The 19,885-nt window shown below is 37.4% G+C and overlaps 1 protein-coding gene across 1 annotated transcript; it reads right to left on the bottom strand.

The window, feature by feature from the left end:
* Positions 1–110: 110 nt before the first annotated feature.
* cd7al (cd7 antigen-like) lies at positions 111–19,800 on the bottom strand. The gene is made up of 6 exons (XM_041784675.1): positions 18,708–19,800; positions 9,577–9,658; positions 6,747–7,100; positions 5,321–5,704; positions 2,529–2,632; positions 111–2,099 (listed from the first exon to the last, which is right to left on the bottom strand). The coding sequence occupies exons 1-6, from the start codon at positions 18,726–18,728 to the stop codon at positions 1,893–1,895; spliced, it is 1,152 nt and encodes a 383-aa protein (XP_041640609.1). The 5' UTR covers positions 18,729–19,800; the 3' UTR covers positions 111–1,892.
* Between the last annotated feature and the right edge of the window lie 85 nt (positions 19,801–19,885).

The raw sequence follows: 19,885 nt of genomic DNA, 5'->3' as shown, positions 1-19,885 counted from the left end.
GTGTCCTGTCTGTTTTTGTCAATTCTTTGTTTGCTTCAGAAATATTAATTTACAGTCATGGAAAAAAAAACAACGCCAGTACAGGAGAATAATACTGTGTGTGCGTACCATCCATTAGCAGTAGTTTTTATTCAGTCACAACACAAACTCCAAACACTTTATACAGTATAGATGTTTGAAACAAAGCCAACAGTCATGTGTCGAAGAAATTGCTTATAAAAGCCTATCCTCTAGAAATGCAAAGGGCACACTTGTGAGCATCAAAAATAGCTTAACAACCCATTTTCCTGAAAACCAAAAAAGTGAAGCACATGTTCACATCATTCCAGAGTTTAGCTGCAACAGTCAAAATAAATATCCTTCTCATACCTTTGTTAGCTTTCCGTACTTTAATCTTGTAAACTCCTCTCAACTCTCTTAAATTAAAAAGAACTTTTGTACAGTCAGGGGGCGTCTTTGCTTTTGCTTTGAACATTAGTCACATTGTAGAAAAACAGGTCATAAAAATTGTTACTGCCTTTTTTTTTACAGTTTTATTATTAAGTTTATGGTTGTGTTAAAAAGGAAGATCCCCACAATTCCACCCAATTACATATACAGCATGATGAACAATCAGTGATTAATAAATCTAATGAAAAGCTTTATAATTTAATATAGTTTTGAATTTGTACAGAATTACTACTGACTTTGAAATTTGACCTTCACTTTCCATGTTAGTTATTGGTCAATCACAACCCCATGGAATTTTTTTCTTGAAACTCTTTCAATGTCAACCTTACAACTTTTTAAATGTAATATTACCATTATTTTCCTTTAGATTCCCCAAAACCATACATTTAGTTTTCTTAATACCTAAAGACAATTTATTGACATCAAACCAAGTTTTAAGATTTTCCAGCTCTCCATCGACACCTCACAAAAGTTCCTTTGAATTCTTGTGGTGGTGATATGACATGATATAAAAAAATTGAACAAAGGTGTTAAAAAAGTGGTAAAAATGGGTTAACAGAGGAAAAAACTGGCAAGAAAAATAGTGAAAAGGGTTACAATTGGCAAAAATTTGTGTTACAAGTGGTGAAAAGGGGTTAATAGTAGTAAAGATGGCTATAAAAGAGGAAATTATAAGTAGAAAGTGGAAAAATTGGGTTAAAAGTGGCAAAAACATGTTTAAGTAGCAAAATAGGCAGGGGAAAAGTGACGAGTTTAAGTTTAAGTAGCACAACTGGGTGGAAAAAGAGGAACAAAGAAATGATTTTAACATTAGAACCCACACTTTTGAGCTCCAAAATGAAGTATCTGAAAGCCAGGATGCACACATACACTAATACTATCAATAAATCACAACTGGGAAGGAAGGGCCTGTTTTGTGTTTTTCAGTGGCCAGACAATTCTGTGGGCAGGCCTGCTTTCTGTAAAGAGCTTTCTTGCACTGTACATTACAGAGAGAGACCTACTTAAGACCTACGTAATCAATACACTTCTTCTTCAGTAAATTTTAACCTAAGTAACTGTACCTTTACTTAGTACAACAGTCTTGTACTCATCTGGAGACAGGATCATTTCTTACTGCTTTGTTAATGCCTGAAAGCACTGCAGTGGGGTAGGTCCTAAAGTGATTCACAGCTTTCCACGGAAAAGACTCAACTAATACTTCTACTAGAAAATCAGGTAAAATTTTCCCTCTTAAAAACACTAGCTATACACGTCCCCGGAAAAGACTTGCTGCTTTGGTCTAAGGAGGGTCAAAATCAACACAAGTGTTTCTGAAAGGAGCTTTAAAGAAAAGTGAGTATGAAGAAATGTCAGAGTTTTGTCTGAAGTGAGTTTAACTCTGCCATCTAAGATTATCAGGGGTCCTGTTTTTGTTTTTTGATGTGAGGTTTGATGTGCTACTATGGTGATGCCTTCCTGGGCCCCCCGCTGGGCCGTTCATAATAGTTTTCAGGACAGGATCTCTTCATGCTGCAGTTTTTGTACTCAGAAGAATCTATTTCCTCCAGATGGTAGGGGGCCAGTTTTCGAACATCAGCCTGAACCCCGGCCATGTCCTCATAGATGGGTACCTGAGGGTGTGACTTGACACTGCGGCGTGCTCTACCCTGAACCACACAAAGACAGGATGAAATCAGATCAGTGGAGGAAACAGAGTTAGATTGATTTCCTGTGTTCAAATCAAAGTATACCATTATTTACTGAGCCACATCCTTCATAAGAAGTCCTTACCATATCTAATCTCTACAAAAAAAATCTTTTATCACTGAAAAAACAAATATATCAGTTACTTATCAACATACACCAAGTAAAGTTCCCCCTGTGTTCTTGGTGGGGTTTTAAGAAAAAACATGCTGACAATTAAGAGCACCAGCTTGTGAAACTTGTGGTTTGTGGTCAGCAGCAGAGGAAATATCAAGCACGCTCTCATCACATCTGGCAGGTGCTGTTTGTGGTTAAAGCTCAAGTTTTGTTTTTTCCTTTTTATCTCATTTAGAAACCGAGCTGCTGCACATTATCAGCCAAAGTCCACTCACTCGATGAAACACCACACATCCAATGAGGAGGAAGAAGAAAAGAACGGCCACAGCTGCAGACAGCACGTACAGCAGAGATGAGTAGCTGGAGCAGCCGCATTCGCCTGTGGAGAGGAAAAGAGAAAACACTGAAGCTTCAATAAATGTGTGTTCAGTAAATGCTGACAATATGCGAAAAGAAAAGCAGTACATGTTAGTGCACAGTTAAAAGACAGCTGAAGTGTGAAATGTTCAGAGAAATTGCATAAATGGCTGAGGCAACCTTCCTTCCACATTTTAGCCTGCTGTTCGATCATATTATTGCAACGATGGGAAATTAGTCATCATGTGATAACTGATCCTTTGAGAAAGGCAGAGATAAACAGATACAGTCACGTGATACATGCCTCTCACTGCAAAATCCAGAAGTCTGACATTACACATGGATATTATGATATCATAAAGAGTGTTTTCTCTATGAAAGTGGCAATGATGATATTTTACATCAGTCAGCCTCCTGAATTTGATATCTTCATCTTTGGGTTTCGCTAGCTCTGAGCCACAAATGTATTTGCTGCATATAAGATGTAAATCTGTAGAAACAGGCTACGGTTTAGGGGTTTCAATTTTTGAAAAGCTTCAATCAAGCTCAAAAACAGGAGATCAATGATTTTTTTCTTTGACTGTAAAAGTAGGATTGAATCATGTTTTGTCCAGGACTGTTATCAGTTATCATTTGTACAATCTTTAATATTTTAAAGTCATTTTTGGTTAAGGTTCAAGCTCAGTGACATACAAGGGGGCATAAAGGGGGAGGTTTTCTGGGGCCCAGCCAAATCAGGGGCCCATAGAGATCAGCAAAATCATCATCCATTTCAAGGTTATTTTATATTTAACCTGAGAAATTACCACTCTTATCAGAGAAAAAAAAAATGTTTTTTTTAATTAATGCTGCAGTGAAATATAAACTTTTAAAGATAGAAAACCCTTTTCTTAAAACAGTTACCTTTTTTTAAGTAACGTTAACAATGTGGATGTGCACACTGACTGAACCATTTGGAGAGTAATGTCAGACATCAAAGGTAAGCCATGGTGTCCACACATGTCAGGAGGCTGGCGAATAAAGCATAAGGAACTGTGATAACTTTAAGGGAAAATAATTAAATAATTGTGAAAATAAGCCCCAAAAAAGTGGTAAAAATGAGAGCCAAAAGTTGTATAAAGACAGCGAAAGTGGGTTGAGAACAGCAGAAAAGGTTGAAATGGGTGGAAAATGGTGCAAAACTGTAAAAAAAAAGTGGCAATAATGGGTTAAAGTTGTCAACAATGAGCAAAAGGTGGAAGAAATTGGCTGAAAGTGTCAAAATTGGCAGCAAAAAGTGGTGAAAAGTTGTTATAGAGTGGCAAAACATGGGTACAAAGTGGCAAAAATGGGGTCAAGGAAGGAAAAATAGGATAAAGCAGCTAAGATGTGTTAAGAGAGACAAAAATGGGCGGAAAATTGTGAAAAGCTGTTAAAAATGGCAAAAATTGGTTAGAGGTGTCAGAAATGGGCAAAAAGTGTCAAAATGGGTTAAAAGTGGATAAATGTGGCAAAACAGCCAGATAAAGTAGTGAAATGGGGTTGAAGATAGCAAGAATAGGTGTCACTGGAGGTATGGGGGGTTCAGGGGGTGTCATTGCCTGACATGCCATATATCCATTGCATGGATATATTTAACATTCACCTGGAAACCTTCAAACATTTCTCTGAAGGTGGTTGGACAAACTGTCACAGTCTTGCTGGGCCAATCACAGTGGCAATACAGAAATAGGTTGCAAGCGCAGCTCCACTGGTGAAGTCAGCTTGTCAAGCAAACTCTGCCATAGTGCATGAGCAGAGGAACATGATGTGTGCTGAACATGCTCAGGAGAAGAGAAAAAAACTTCTTCCGCAAAGAAAAGCTTACAGTGTGGCCCTTTGCCCTTGTTCTCATGAAGAAAGGTGATACAGTTCCATTAATCAAGCACTTTTCTACATAACTTCTAAATAAATATTTAGAAGTTGCAGCTGCTGTGCACACCACCCATAACAATAGCAAACCAATGCTAAAGCAGGTTTGGAAGAGAAGTGAAAACATCAATTACTTATGGAACTGCAACTGTGACTGCATCTGAGATAATAACCTCAAACATCCTGAGACTGCCTCTCACAGCACTGACATGTTTTTGTTATTTATTGAGAAATATGTCACATTACACCCTAGTCTGCCACCTCTGCTACTACTTCCTGTTAAGAGGTGCCACTAATAAAAATACATCTAACAGACTGAAATGATCAGGGTGATGATAAATAAAAATATTAATAATAGAGTGATAAGTAGTAAACTAGCTGAGTGGCTGAATTATTCATAAAATATTTTAGATATCTTCTGCTGTCTTATGTTCACATTGAAAAGGGAACATGGTTGTTGTGAAACTAAGAAGTGACAAAGAAGATGCTTTTCTGTGGGCTGCAGAGCATGTGAAACCCAAACATTATGCTTTAATCAATAGATTATTTGAAAATGCAGAAAAAACCAAGATAGCTTCCACTTCCATGCAAACAATGAGCATCAGTGCAGTTATTAGTGAGAGTTATTGCCATTGTTATTGATTATATCAGTAATTGTTAAGACAGAACTGAAAGGTCGCATGAAACCACAAGACAAAACAGGAAAAAACACAGTTAGCGAGAAAGGAAACTGTGTTTGGGATTTTCCAAATACTAGAAAAATGTAGGTTAATCTGAGTAACCTCCATGGCGCTCAAATCCCCGCTGTGACATGACCCACCTTTCACAGACACAAAAAACGCCTGCCTTCCTAGACGGGTGCTGCTGTCGGGCAAGCCTTGCAGGAGCAGTGTGCAGCTGTAGATGGCGCTGTCCTCTGGCTGCAGCTGCAGCATGGTCACGCTGTAGATAATGCTGCCAGAGTTGGTGGCGAACGACAGCTGGACCCTCTCATCAGGAAACTGGGGGGAGGAGGGTGGAGGGCTTTTGCCGTGGTGATACTTGGAGTGGTGCCACACCTCCACAGGTGGCTGCTGTCCCCTCTGCTGCTTCAGACTCACCCCCACTACAGCCAAAGCCTCCCCTCGAGGGGGGAGACAGGGGAGCACAGCAGAGCCTCCAGCAGTGGTCTCAATCAAATTGATATCCATCGAGCCAGTGGCGTCTCCAGAAGGGAGAGGAAATCACACTTAGAAAAACACCTGAGGCAGCTCTGGTCTGGAGCTGAATCCAGACTCAGATTGATTTCTATCAAAGCATCAGTCATCCCTCTTTGTTGAAGCAGTCAGCTCTTTTTAAGGCCATTGGATACTGATCATATATATAAGAAGTTTAAATTAATGTGATACATTCAGAGCATTGTCATATTGATCTGTTAGATTAAAATGCATGTGATGTGAACAAATCCTTTAATAAATCAAGACAAATTTGAAAATATACATGATCAACAGGCAGCTACATTTTAACCTGAGTGTACTCCATAATGTAAATGTTTTCATCTTCAACTATTTCTATATTTGATTCAGTTGGTTTCTTAATAATTTATTTATTTCAATTTTAAGTACAATCGTTGTTTGGAAAGTGGTAGAGGCGCCCCATGAGCTAACCAGCAGGCAGAGGATTGAGAGAAGTTGGCAGGAAAAACAACAGGAGAGGAGTGATTCATGATGGGTAAAATGCTGACTGAGTCTGAAATCGGGAAAGATGTAGGTCAGATGATGAAACTGAGATAATATTTGATGATGTTTAAGAAAACCCCTGGGAAGCTGCACACTTTAATAATTAAATTTACAGTTTTATAAGAGCTTAAATTAGTGTTTGTGTACAAACAGTAGTGTTTACATATTTGTAAAACACAACGATTGCAAATTTGGGTGCCAAGGTGTGAAAAATCCCTCTTGTTGTGTTTATGGTTGTCCAGTTTGAATAATTTATTTTAAGGAAAAAGATCATGAGATAGAAATCTCATGATGAGGACGGTGACTAGTTCATGTAAAACCTAGAGTCTGTCTGTCGTTGTGCTTAGTGATAAACAAATTCTGTGAATGTCTACCTCCCACTGCTTCCTCATCCACCTCCCAGCTGTGCATTTGCATGTCTGTGTTTTAGTCTTCTAATTTGATGGTTGGTCTTCACCATGATTATTGAAAGTTTAGGTGACTGAACATCTGAAAAGCTGAGTGGGATATGATTCAAAAATCACTCACCTGCATGAACCATGAGGAAGAATTCTTCGTCGCCCATCACTCTCAGGTCATCAGAGTGCGGTCTCTCCACCACAAACTCACAGAAGTAGCGATCAGTGTCGTCAGGCCTCAGCTCAGAGATTGTCACATTCAAAGAGTGGCTGCTCGGGTCTCCACTCACACTGGTGCGGTTCTTGTCCTTCAGGTTTGTCACCGTGAACTCACTCTCTTTGTACATAAACAGAACCTCAGAGGGGTGCAGCCAGCTCCGTTTCAGGTAGACACCGTAGGGGGGAGTGACCTTCTTCTCAACCACACAGGGAAAAACCACTGACTCCCCCTCATTCCTCTCCAAGAATTTAGGGTCACTGTGGGCTTCAGAAGATCAGACATATTTAAGGGAACTGCTTTTGGACAATCTGCAGTTTCAGTCAGAGCAGCAGAAAAATTGAACTCAGTTCCCATCTATATCAAAGGCTGCACAAGGTGCAGTTTTTTAACCAAAACCTCCATTATGGCTGAAGTCAAACCAATCATGGATCACTAATTCAAGCCTTTGTATGCAACTGTCTTAAAGACAGAACAAAAAATGTCATACCATCATCTACTGGCTGCTTTTTTAAGCCTGGCCCCACTCTCTGCACTCCTCTGACTGTTGTTCTTGTCCATTATTAATTTTTTTTTATTCACTTGATTATTTATTTGTACACACAATAATAAATAAACCTTTCCATCAAATAAAACAGTCATATATTAGAAGAATAACTTGTATATATAGTAATTTGGACAATTATCATACTGTTAAACACAATAGTTTGCTCTTGTTTGGACATGAAGGCTTTTATTTTGAAATGCTCACCTTTCCCATTGGTCACATGACTTCCTTTTCCTCATATTTTTCATTAAAACAAGGAAACAAAGAAACAGAATTGAAAAAAAAACAAAAATGGATAAACGAATAAACGAGCCATTTTTCGTTTTTTCATTTTGTGGTCAAAAAGGAAAAAAACGAATAAATGGAAAAATAGCTTGTTTTACCATTTTTTTCCATTTGTGGGCTAAACTGAAAAAACGGATTAAGGACAGTTGCTTCTGTTTCCTCAGTCATGGTTTCAAACAGGAAAACAAACTGCCAGAAAATACACTGACCACTAAATTAACTCAACTAAACTAACTCAACCAAACAATATAACAAAACTAAACTTTGATTAGGTAACTAACCTACCTGAAACAAACAAAACCAACTTAACTATCAAAACTAAACCAAGTGGACTGAACAAAATCAAATGAACTAAACTCAACTCTAATCACCTTAACTAAGCTGAAAACTAAGCTAAACTAAACTTAACTAAGCTAAGCCTTACTTAAATCACTTCAACCAACTAAACTTAACTCAGCTAAACTAAACTAAACTGAAGTGAACTTAACTCATATCAAGTCAACAAAACTTAACTAAACTTAACCAACTAAACTACACTTCAGTAAACTCAAATCAAATGAACTCTGCTACACTAAGCTTAACTCAACTCAATTTAACTAAACTATCCAAACTACACTGTCTGAACTCAACTCAATCAAGTTACATGGACTGAGCTACATACATATCCGGTCGAGAACAAAAATATTGTATTATTGTATTGATCATATCTGTCAAGTTTTTTAGGCTACTACCTTGTACATTTTTAGTAAAAGTCACATTACAGAAAACAACCAAGTCTTTTCTAAGCAGAAAAAAAAACATACTATGAATTTATTTAATGTCAAACCACATTTTTATTAGAGACGCTCAAAGTGAACATGTAACCATACATTTTCATTAACACAGTTTTCTCTGGCAACAAGTGTTTTTGATTGTTTTCTTGAGATCATGAGTCGTTTACATTATCTCTAAATTATTTCACTGGCCTTGTTCAACAAGCATTCTTGGAAAAAAATTCCTGGGGAGATTCTGACATTCACTGAAGTTTTTTTTTAATCTGTGATTTGTTCAAAGCTAAGAACAAAGATTAAGAACATTAGGGAGCACTCTTAAACACTTTTAAAATCAGATATAAGGAGGTATATTGAATAATGTTGAACTAACCAGTTCTCAAATATACTGAATTAAAAAAAAAACTATATCATCATTTTAAAATACATTTTACTGCAATTTTAACAATTTAAACCTATTAATTATTAGATAAGATGCACAAATAAGGACCTGTATGTGGTTAATCTGTTATTTTACCATGCAAAGTTTGATCTAAACTGCAGAATGGTGAATTATAAACTAAGCATGTTCGAAGGAACTTTTTAAAAAATGTGATCATTTAACAGTGTCAGTTTTAGAATAAATGTAAATTAAAATGGCCACCAAATATATTTCACTATTTCAAAAACAACAGAAATTACATCCAAATTCATGTTGGAAATTGTTTTCTTTTTATACTTCATTTTTGTACTAGTGCAACATTAACCCAAGAGAGTAATATCAGAAAATATTAAAAAGAACAATAAAAGTTAAAAAAAACAACAACAACAACAACAACAACAAAAAAACAGTAATTTTTCATAGAAATATGGACAAAAACAGAGGTAGAAAATAGGTAGATGTGTCTCCTATTTTGTAATTGTTTAGAAATCATAAGGGCATCCATTCATTATGTTTGGAGGTGGTCATGTTACTGCCACTCTTAGGGTTTGATTAAGAAAATGCCTACAACCTGTCAAAATGTTATCTAAGTTAGACATGTACTTTCTAATAACTGTGCCTTTTTTTTATTTTATTGACCCCTAATTCTACTGTCATAAATACTCTTTTTTAAGAATGAAACAATGAATAGAGTATCTTTAACAACAGATCTGAACTTACCACATCCAGTCAGCGTGTATAGCAGAGTCCACAGACACACCAGGTACTGTATCCCTCTCATTTCCAGCATCCTCATAAGTCTCTAAATAAGAACAGGAGGAGGGTCAGTGATGTTTACCATCACAGCACACTTCTTAAAAATGGATATCAAAATCTTTGTTAACGGTAAATGAAACCAAGAGGAACTCGATGAAGCTCCACCCCTCGAACTTCAAGAAGAGAACAAGAGGAAGCGAACACAGCAGCATGTTTGATGGATCAGTTCCTTTTGAGACATATGCTAATGACAATGTGTGAAGAGAGCAAGTCAATGGCAGCAAAAATACACATTAATTAAAAAGAACAGCAGAACAATAATAAACGGGCTCAGTGGAGACAGCAAAAACTTCAAGTTCTTAATTTTCAGTCCATCAACCCACTCACAAAGTTTCACCTTTTTTAAAAAAAATTTGCATGCATTGTCTTTCACATTCTTGAGAAAAACTTTCCACTGTCAGTTTTTTTGCATATCCAGGAGGAAATGATAGAGACTGCAGTGCTCTGAAGAGGATACAGCTGCTGGTTATGATATTAAGCATCTATAGAAGATCAACTCTGCTAACTCCTAACACTGACCTGATCTGAGACAAAAGACACACCTGCACACCTGACTATTTAGTGTCATCAACAAAATATGAGCTTTAAGCTTCAGCAAAAATATCTAACAATCTCACTTGAACGTTTTTTTTCCTCAATTCAAGTGGGTGTTGCAAAGCTCCTGTGGATATGAAATAGACTGAATGTAACATTCATAGCTCTTTATGACTCACAAAAACAAAAGATTCCATCAGTGGGATGATTGATTATTATGAGAGAACACTTACAGCCTCTTTTAAGAATATTTTTACTGCCAAGAATCACACGGAGTTAAATATTTGACCCAAAGAAGAAAGCAGAATGCAATTTCAATCACAAAACAGGATTTAGCATGTGCACAGTACAAGAACAGCTAAGAGATGAACAGTTCCACTTTGTCCACTGGGGGCGCCAAACTGGACATAAACAGAAGTTCCTCACAGGAGCTTTAAAGGGATATTTTTGAAGTTCTTGACAATACAGTTGACATTAGTCTCCAGTGATTTCAGTGTGCATTGCCCCTTTAGGATGACCCACTGTTTGTACCTGCTTGTACCATTAGGCTATATAGCGTAGCAGACGGGCACACTGTCTCTGCATAATTAAGCAAATTTTAGGTTAAAATGAGCAAAAAACATTGTTGGCTCAACTGTCTGCTTTATTGAAACTTTTTTAGGTGTTTTATTTTTTACCCAGAAAGCCTCTGCGTTTGGTGATGCTAGTGTCCACTACAGGCTGCATGCTCTTCCACCTCAGAGTGAGTTTTTTCAACTCTAGAGACAATGCTGTACCATTCTCTGTGGATACGATGGGATACTTTCTTGAGCTTGAGCACACAGAGGGACAACTTCTACAGATGGAAACTCAGCGGGAAGAGAGAGGAGAAAAACTTGGATGGAGATTGGTTAGGAGACATCCCAAATTACCTGGTGGTGTAGGCATTTAAACTGTTAGCTGCCAAACACAGAGGCTTTCTGGGTGCAAATCAAACGATTCGGAAATTTTTTATATAGCGTAGAATTGAAAGAGGATCAGCGCTCAGTGAAGAAATCCCTAATCCATTACTATTGCCTCCACAAATCAACCGTGCAGACCCATGGGTAATAAGAAACCAGCACTTCTCAGGGTTGTCAAGTGGGAACCCTCCTTCGTCAGTGTTTCGTCCAGTTAGTCCCACGACACCTCCAGAGGGCTGAACAGTGATCTCCAGCGTCCCAGAGCCACCCCCCTCCATGCCGGCTCTCACCACCCACCATGCCAACACGCAGACATCATCTTACCTATCTTACCACATGGCCCAAACAGCCTCAACAGCATGCCACCTTCAACAGACCCAGGCTCTGTACATGCAAGCTCCAGGTAGTGACAATGCCAATACTACCTTCCTTAACACCACTCATGATTACAGTGCAACAATTATTGCCACCTCATTTTCATGAGGGAAGACAGAGTAGAGAGAGGATTAAACAAAACTAATGGATAGAGAAATTACAGGGTTCCGTCAACCTTCATTTTTCCCCCAGCTGACATTACTCCTCCTCATCCAAATCCACTGGCTGGCCTGAGCTGCTTCATCTGACATCTCCTTAACTGTCTTTTGCAAATCCTGTCCCTGCACTCCCAGCTCTCTAAGTAATGAAACAGCTGACCTTGCTACAACCCTCTACATCCCACTTCTTCCTGTGGCACAACAAGTTTCCCTCCTAAATCTACCTGCATCTCCCAGTCCTTAGCATCCTTTAACTGGCCTAACTGGTGCCTACCTAATAACCTGCCTCCTTTAACCTTCTCTCCTTCTCTGACAAACTGAACCGTCCTTGTTCCCTGATTACATCCTACATTCACCTGTCACCTTCTGTTTTCAATTCCTACTGCTAGACTCTTCAAAACCCTGTCATGCCTCCATGTATATCTACCTTGTGACAGACTGATCTAACATCCTGTCAAAATGTGCCTCAAGGTTGCTGTCTGGGAGCACAAAGGACACCATGGGTCCCCGTCAACCCAGCACTTTAGGTTCTGGGTGATGGTAGGACGTCATAGGTAGACCCTAACAGGAATTTAATCCGCCTATCTTCCATCCTCCATAGGTCTCTCCAACTCAGCTTCATCTTCTCTACACTCTCCCAGTTCATCCACTGTCCATTTCCTTCCCCTAACTGGATTTGGAACTACACTGCTAACTATTCTATCTTCTGCTAACAGCTACTCTGTTCTAACCTTTGAGCACTTAAACTCTTATGTTAAGCTAGTAATTGGGAGTTGGAGTATTCCTTTTCCATACAGTGCCACACTGCTAAGGCACCGAGGAACTCCCAACCACTTCCTTACAAATGAGTTAATTACCCTTTCCAGCTTTTATACCTTCAATACTGGGATCTCATAAACTGACATGGGCCACATCAGTCTAAGAAACAGCACAAACTGCAAACACCATAAATTCAACCTCCCTGGGAGCCCTGATTTATCAATCCTCCCTAATCCCTCCACTACATCTTTTCTAAACTGCTCTACCTGTTCACTGTCATTAAGCTCTTCATTATACCACCTCCCTAAGCTTTTAACTGACTTCTCCCTGATCGATGGTATCTCTTCCTCATCTACAAAAAACTTCCTGTCAACAATCTTCCCTCTGGATACTGAGATGCTCCTGGACTTATTAGGCTTGATCTTCATGCTAGCCCACTTGAGATTCTTATTTAGCCTCTCCAGTAGCCTTCTCGTGCATGGCACTGTCGTGGTGACCAGCGTCATGTCATCCATGTTAGCCATAATTGGTGGGAAGCACATCCCATCCTGCCATCTTTCCCTTCCTACCACCCACTTGGAGGCTCTAACAATGACTTCCATCGCCATTGTGAAAGCTAGAGGGGAAATCATGCAGCCTGCCATAATACCTAACTCTAGTCTCTGCCAGCCTGTCGTAAAGTTCTTAGTACTAATACACATCCTAACATCTCTGAAATACGTCTGCACTAAGTTTGCCACTATCTCTGGCACTCTAAAGAAATCAAATGCCCTCCAGATCAGACTATGAGGTACTGACCCAAACGCATTTGCTAGATCTAAAAATACTACGTGTAACTCCCTATTCTCTGCCTTAGCTGCCTGGATCTGATGCCAGATCATACTGATGTGCTCTATGCATCCTGCAAAAGAAAGAAAGAGCAAGAAAGAGATATAGAAACTAAACAGCAGCTTCCAGCAGCAGTTCACGCTTTTTTTGTAGCAGTCTTTGACTTAACATCCAGTGTTTCCATGGCGATGATAAACATTTTACATCCCTCACCGATAAAAAATAATGTTTTTCGGCTGAGTACTCAACTAAAGATATACATAATATAGTAGTTGTCTTTTTTTTTTTTTTCAAATTAATGTTGACATTTCTGCACTGGAATCCTGCATATTATACCTATAAATGCTGGATTGTAAGGCCTTTGAAGAAAAACATCTAAATTTCAATGTAATTTTTGCAGACATAAGATAGTAAACAACATATTAAGCATTTCTCATGTCCTTGAGCCCAGGCACTGGACCTGACACTAGTTTGTTTTATGAATAGTGATCTAACTGTGCTCATACATTTCAGACTTGACTAAGATGTAAATGCAGTACATCTAGTTGCAGTTGGACATAACGTTGCTGTGTTGATATTGAAAGCACTGTGGCTTTTCAGGCATCTTTGGGGATTTCTGTTCATGTATTCCTTTATCATAATCTTGTTCAACCCTGAACAGCAGGTCAGACTTAAGTGAAAGACTGAAAATAAATCAGTAAAGTAAATCATAAAGTATGAAAACAATATAACTCAGTCTGGAAGATTAATTCATACTATGAGTACAGGTGAGGTGCAAACCTCCAAAAGCACGTCTGTTATTTGCCTCCTAACACACAAAGAGTTGGGTCTTAATTTAACTTGCTAAAAGTTGGTTCTCACAAGTAGCTATGGTGGTTTTTCTCTGAGGTTAGTGCAATCTAGAGAGCTCAGCCAACTACAGAAACCTGCGTGAAGAGTAAACATCTCAGAAAAACCATTCTGATGTTTTTGCTCGCCAGCAGGAAACCACATAGAGCTGGTTTATGTTTCCAAAATGCAACGGTTTGAGAACAGGACTGTAGCACAAAGAAAGTTTCTTATTTATTAGCTAAACTTCTGCTTTAGATTATTTTTTTCATCAGTTTTCTGAACTTAATTTACTTAGATTTGATGTTGTTGAACAAAGTCAGTCATGAGATGTCGAACCATTTCATATTTACTACATTTCTTCGGTTTGCAGGAGTGTGCTCTCACTGGAGCTTCAGACCACAAATTGAGGTTTATGACTAATTCTTGGTGGTGTTAACGTGCAGCAGCCCACCGAAGTTTCCACTGAAGAATGTTTTACATAAAATGTGCTGCTTAAGGTCTTTGTGGTGTTAAATTCTTGATACCAATTTTAAGATCAGTGAAAAATTTTTACATTTTGCTCATTTTTCAGCTTGAGATAAAAACGGAATAAACTTAAAGATTCTATTTCAGTAAGTATAATCTGTGTATTTCAAACATTGATACAATAAAATCAGATTTCATGAATACAGTTATATAGAGATGCGTAAAATTTGACATTTGCTCATTTTAATTATGACAGTATTTACAAACGATGCTGTAAAGAACACTGAGTGTCTCTTGTACAAGAATCAAGCTGTTTTACTCTAACAATCTGTTTTGGAAACATCTATTGAATGAGGCACACTTTTGATTTAACAATAAATGAAAGACATAAGTTCTGTCAAATATAGACCTTCAGTTGTGAAAACTTTTACTTTCAATTGCATTGACAAGTCATGCAAATGTAATTTAAAAGAAAAGTATAATCAAGCTTCTTCTAGCTACAAACTGCCCTGAATGGACAGTGAGCTCTCTAGTGCACAAGTTATAAATGTGCCTCATTTTTGGAGAATAGTTTTGGATTAAAATGTATTGTCTTGATTAATCTACAGGTTCCAGTGAGGTTCCCTGAGATAATCCTGAAAAAGTGCTTGAATTAACTTCAAGTCTACAAAACTAAGTGGTTCTCCACAAATGCATTCATGAATTTCACCAGTGTATCAGCAGTAAATAGCAGAATTCATTTTGATGTCATACACTGCAGGATAAACTATTTGGCCATTTCCTACTGATGCCATCATGCTGCCACAGTGAATCCATGACATAATGTTGTATCACTCTTGTTCTGCCACGAAGCATGTGTATTTTGCTGCTGTTACATTTTTAACAATAGATGGCAGTCCTGCTGATATATAGTCATGCAGTAGGCACAAGATAGTAGATCAACTTTGTTTTAAGAAAGACACAGTTTAACAAGAATCTCAGGCAAAAGCACATTACCCTCAATTCTGGATTAACACAGTGACCTCTCTAGATGTCAGATTTATGAATCTAGTCTGCTACTAGTGAAGTTAACAGCTGGGGGAAGAAGCAGACAGTAATTGAGCTCTGTGGCGATGACACTTGCCATCAGATGGGCCAGGAGAAATTTATCAAAGAAACACTAATTGTAGGATTTAAACACTTTGTGCTAAAATGTCCAGATTTGGACCCTAGCTGATCAAAAGGATGTATTCCCCCTACACATAGCTTTCAATGTGAAAATAGAAACCAAAGATCTGAGGGTTTAATCACCCCTAAGTGGTCATGTGTTAACACCAAGCTCTGGTGTCTGGTGGAATTTAAAGACAGGAACAAATGCTAATGGAAACAAATATTTTTGTTAATTTATTGCCACCATGTGTACATGCCATGTACGTATATTTCAGTTTAAACCACAAAAATGGTGTCTCTGACTAGCGCTCAGGTTTCCACAGGTGTATTAATATAGAGCTAAATACATGCCAAAAGTGTTGTTAATTTAGAAAAAAAATGTAGATGGAAAAAATAAATTTGAAATTAGAAGTCTATGGTTTGATCATGAATTTAAAAAAAAACACAATAAACTGAAACTACAAATAAGCATAAGAGTTCTTTTCAATCTAAATACATTTTTTCTTCAGCTCTGTAACTATTTCAATAAAGTAATATATTTTCACCTTTGAAATGTTTTTTTTCAGTCCCATGGTTTAATGTTTTCAGATTAAGACATTTTTGTTTCACATTCAAATCTTCTTTTCTTGGGTTCAGATTTTTTTCTCACTTTCAGATCGCATTTTTTTCAGGTTTAAACTTTGGCCTGGTTCTGATGTGGTCTTGACTGAGGAGGGTGAGCGACAGCAGCATAGCAACGAAGGCTCAGAGCCTCCCCCAGTTATGCTGACTTCAGGAAACGTGAGTACTATGAGGTATATGACTCAACACTTCCTATACACCGTATTTACCCTATTAGATGTAAATTAAGGGATGCTGAGGACAAAGTTAGCTTTTAAAAGCTGTTTTAGAAAAATCTTAGCAATTATTTATCAATTAAAACATTAAAATATGTCAGATTGTTACGTTTATCACAAATATCTGAGATATTGCGCTGCATTCACAGTCCAATATGGAAGTGGGATACTTTGATTCTTTAAGTATAGGTGTTTTTTATCATTATTTTATTGAAATAATTGCAGAGCTGAAGAAAAAATATATTTAGATTGAAAAAACTTCTCTTATGCTTATTTTTAGTTTCAGTTTAGTGTTTCTATTTAATTCAGGATCAAACCATACACTTCTAATTTCAAATTTATTTTTTTCAGTCACATTTTTTTTTCCAAATTAACAAAACTTTTGGCATGTATTTAGCTCCATATATTAAGTTTTGCTAGTGTCTGTGTAAAGAGTCTGTAATACCTCCACAAGACACTAGATGGAGCACTGGTTTCCAAATGTCAACACAACACAAAACAGTCTCAGTCATCTGTAAGAAACACTTTATTTTAAAACAGAAGAAATCTGACATTGCAGTGTTACATTTCTCTCAACAGTCATGCTGCTTTCTGGTTAGTGGTTGTTTAAGGATGTGCTTTCATTTACTTAGATCCATAACCTTAAAATGTACAGTATTGTGCAAAAGTCTTACACCATCATTATCCTTTATTAAACAGAGTTTAATGATGATCCCTTGTTTATTTAACTCTTTTTCTTCCAAAAACATACACAAATGTGAAGGAATAAGGCTTCCACAGGCAAAAGTCAGTAATGAGTGTGACTACCTTTTTATTTGGCATATCTTAAACTCATAGGGAAACAGTCTTTTAGATTTCTTGAGTAATCTTTTGGTATGCCAGGCATCTCCATTATTTTAGCACATCCTATAGCTCATCTTACATTAATGCAGCCTTTTAGTATTTACTCTGTTCATATGACCGTTAAGTACCTAAATATCTACCAAACTGTAAATTATTTCACTGCACTAGTCTGCTTGGGATCATAGCCATGCTTAAAAAAAAACATTATCATTCATGTTCTTTCCAGAAGAAATAATGATGAAAAAAATGATAATGGTGACTTTTGCATAGTGCTGCAAGTCACCAGAAGAGACTACCATGAACCCTTGATTCATCCTCAAAAATACATTTAAATAGTACTCATAGCACTAAGACATTTATTCAATCACTGTGGTAGAGTCTGCACATTTGCCGTTTTGTTGGTGCTTGGATATTGCTAACATGACTGGGACTAAGTTCAGCACAATTAACAGCATGTTCCTTTATCTCTAATAGTGTCTGGCTGTACTGATAGTTCAGAGTACGTCATGGTTCCTGATTTTTACATATCAAGCTTTCAAAAATATTCTAGGTACTCAACGCAATACAAGTAATTCCTAGCTGAAGACCACATGCTGAAACAGCTCAGATGTGGCCTGCACCTTCAAGCCCACAGATCAATTTGAATTCACTGTCAAAATCTTCCCACTGATCCAAAATAGAATTTAGCTCCAACAGGGATCCTCAGGTCATCAAACATTCTTCAGATAAAACGCCATCTAAAAAGATAAATCACTGGCAGGATTTACAATCTGCCACTTTTATGAGGGTTAAAGTAGATTTATCTTACAAGCTCACTTTTATATCACAAGATTGCTTCTCATGTGGAAGAAAAAGTTTGCAGTATTAAATGTAGATTGAGAAGATTTCCATGGGGAAAATTACTTTTACCAAGCAAGGAGTTAAATAATTTCCATTAATCCCGTTTTAAGACGCCTACTAATCTGAGTTTAACAGAACTTCTTGGGCTCCAAATGGTTGAAAAAAAAAAAAAGCACTGAAAACACTGAGCACAGGGGTTATTAATCTCTAAGATTAAACTAACCCTTAATTTAAAGAAAAAAGCCTTTCAGGCCATCAATGATTACTTACCGTGATTGGTAACAACACACCAGGCCAAACCACACAATTCAACACTTTAATAGAAGTAATATTGTTTTAAGACTCTTCCCCATGTTAGTGAAAAATATCCAGTAAATTTTCATAACCCTTACAAGTAACAGTACATTATGTAATACAAAGCCTATCATCCAGTAGTACAGGACAGACCCACACTGTAACAAACATCAGGTACTTACTGGGTTTAACTGACCTGTCATGCCAGCTGAGTGGGTTTTAAGGCTGATATGGATGGGCTACAGACAACAAAAACAAATACAAAGCAGTAAGTGATATGGACCAGAAGAAAACCTGTGCCACACTAAAGACTTCTAAAGATTTCTGATTAATGTAGGCACAAAAGAATTAAAGACGTACACCTGATGTTAATCCTTTACATACATAATCAGGTTTATTTTCTCAAAAACTGATTTCTGTATGGCTGTCTCCATCTCAGGATCAAAGCACAATGGCAAAGATGAATACTAGGAATCGAAAAGATGGAAACAAAAACCTCTCAGCAACACATTTTAGCATTACAGTAAAAACAAACAAGTGAAGCTGCTTTCTTCAAATCTTCACTGTTGTTGATTTTCAGTCAGTAATGTTAAAAATGTACGATTTCAAAAAATTCGATTGTTTGCCTTTTTCTTTCTCAACCCAAACAGAAGTGAAACTTTTCTTTGCCATCATTATGGAGGGGATACCCCTGTCTAGAAGGAAATGCCACTAAAAAGCAAAACTAGCAGTCATTTAGAAGTCTCTGCATCAGACTGTCTCCATTTGAGATGACCTCAGAGACAAAACTCAGCTTAACATGTTATCATCACTGAATTTTGTGAGGCTGAATGTCTCAAACCACCAACTGTAAATTTTAGCAAATCAAATCAAACAAGGGAAAGTGCTTCACTTGATTGTTTTTAATATAAAGCTTCTGTATTGCTGAGGATCTTTTCAAAGTGCTCACCCCCTGTGAGTGACTGGTGAGAACATGTCTGTAAGATATGACATTTTAACATTCATGCATGTTTTACTGATGATATATGGAGATCAAAGAAGAGTTAATGACTGAAGAGCTTATATTAGACTCTCTTTAACCTATATGAATGTGTTTAATATAAATAGCTGGGACATATTTATTATAAACTCTTTAATCTGTAGGTAACAACATGCAGTAACTGAAAACACAAGTTGGCCACCATCTTTAATTTGAGCATTAGCAAGCTTTGATATTATTCCAAAGGAATTCAGCGCATTTTATCTTTAATTTCTTAGACATTATTCAGTGAGGATCATAGAGGGTTGCCACATTAAAAATAGATGATGACAAACTTGTTTTTGAACCTGATAAATCTGTAGTTAAACAGAGCTGTAATAT

The sequence above is a fragment of the Cheilinus undulatus genome, linkage group 4, assembly GCF_018320785.1.
Source record: "Cheilinus undulatus linkage group 4, ASM1832078v1, whole genome shotgun sequence".
NCBI lineage: Eukaryota > Metazoa > Chordata > Actinopteri > Labriformes > Labridae > Cheilinus > Cheilinus undulatus.
The sequence above is the reverse complement of the archived record's forward strand: the minus strand, read 5'-3'. Positions and strand labels throughout refer to the sequence as shown.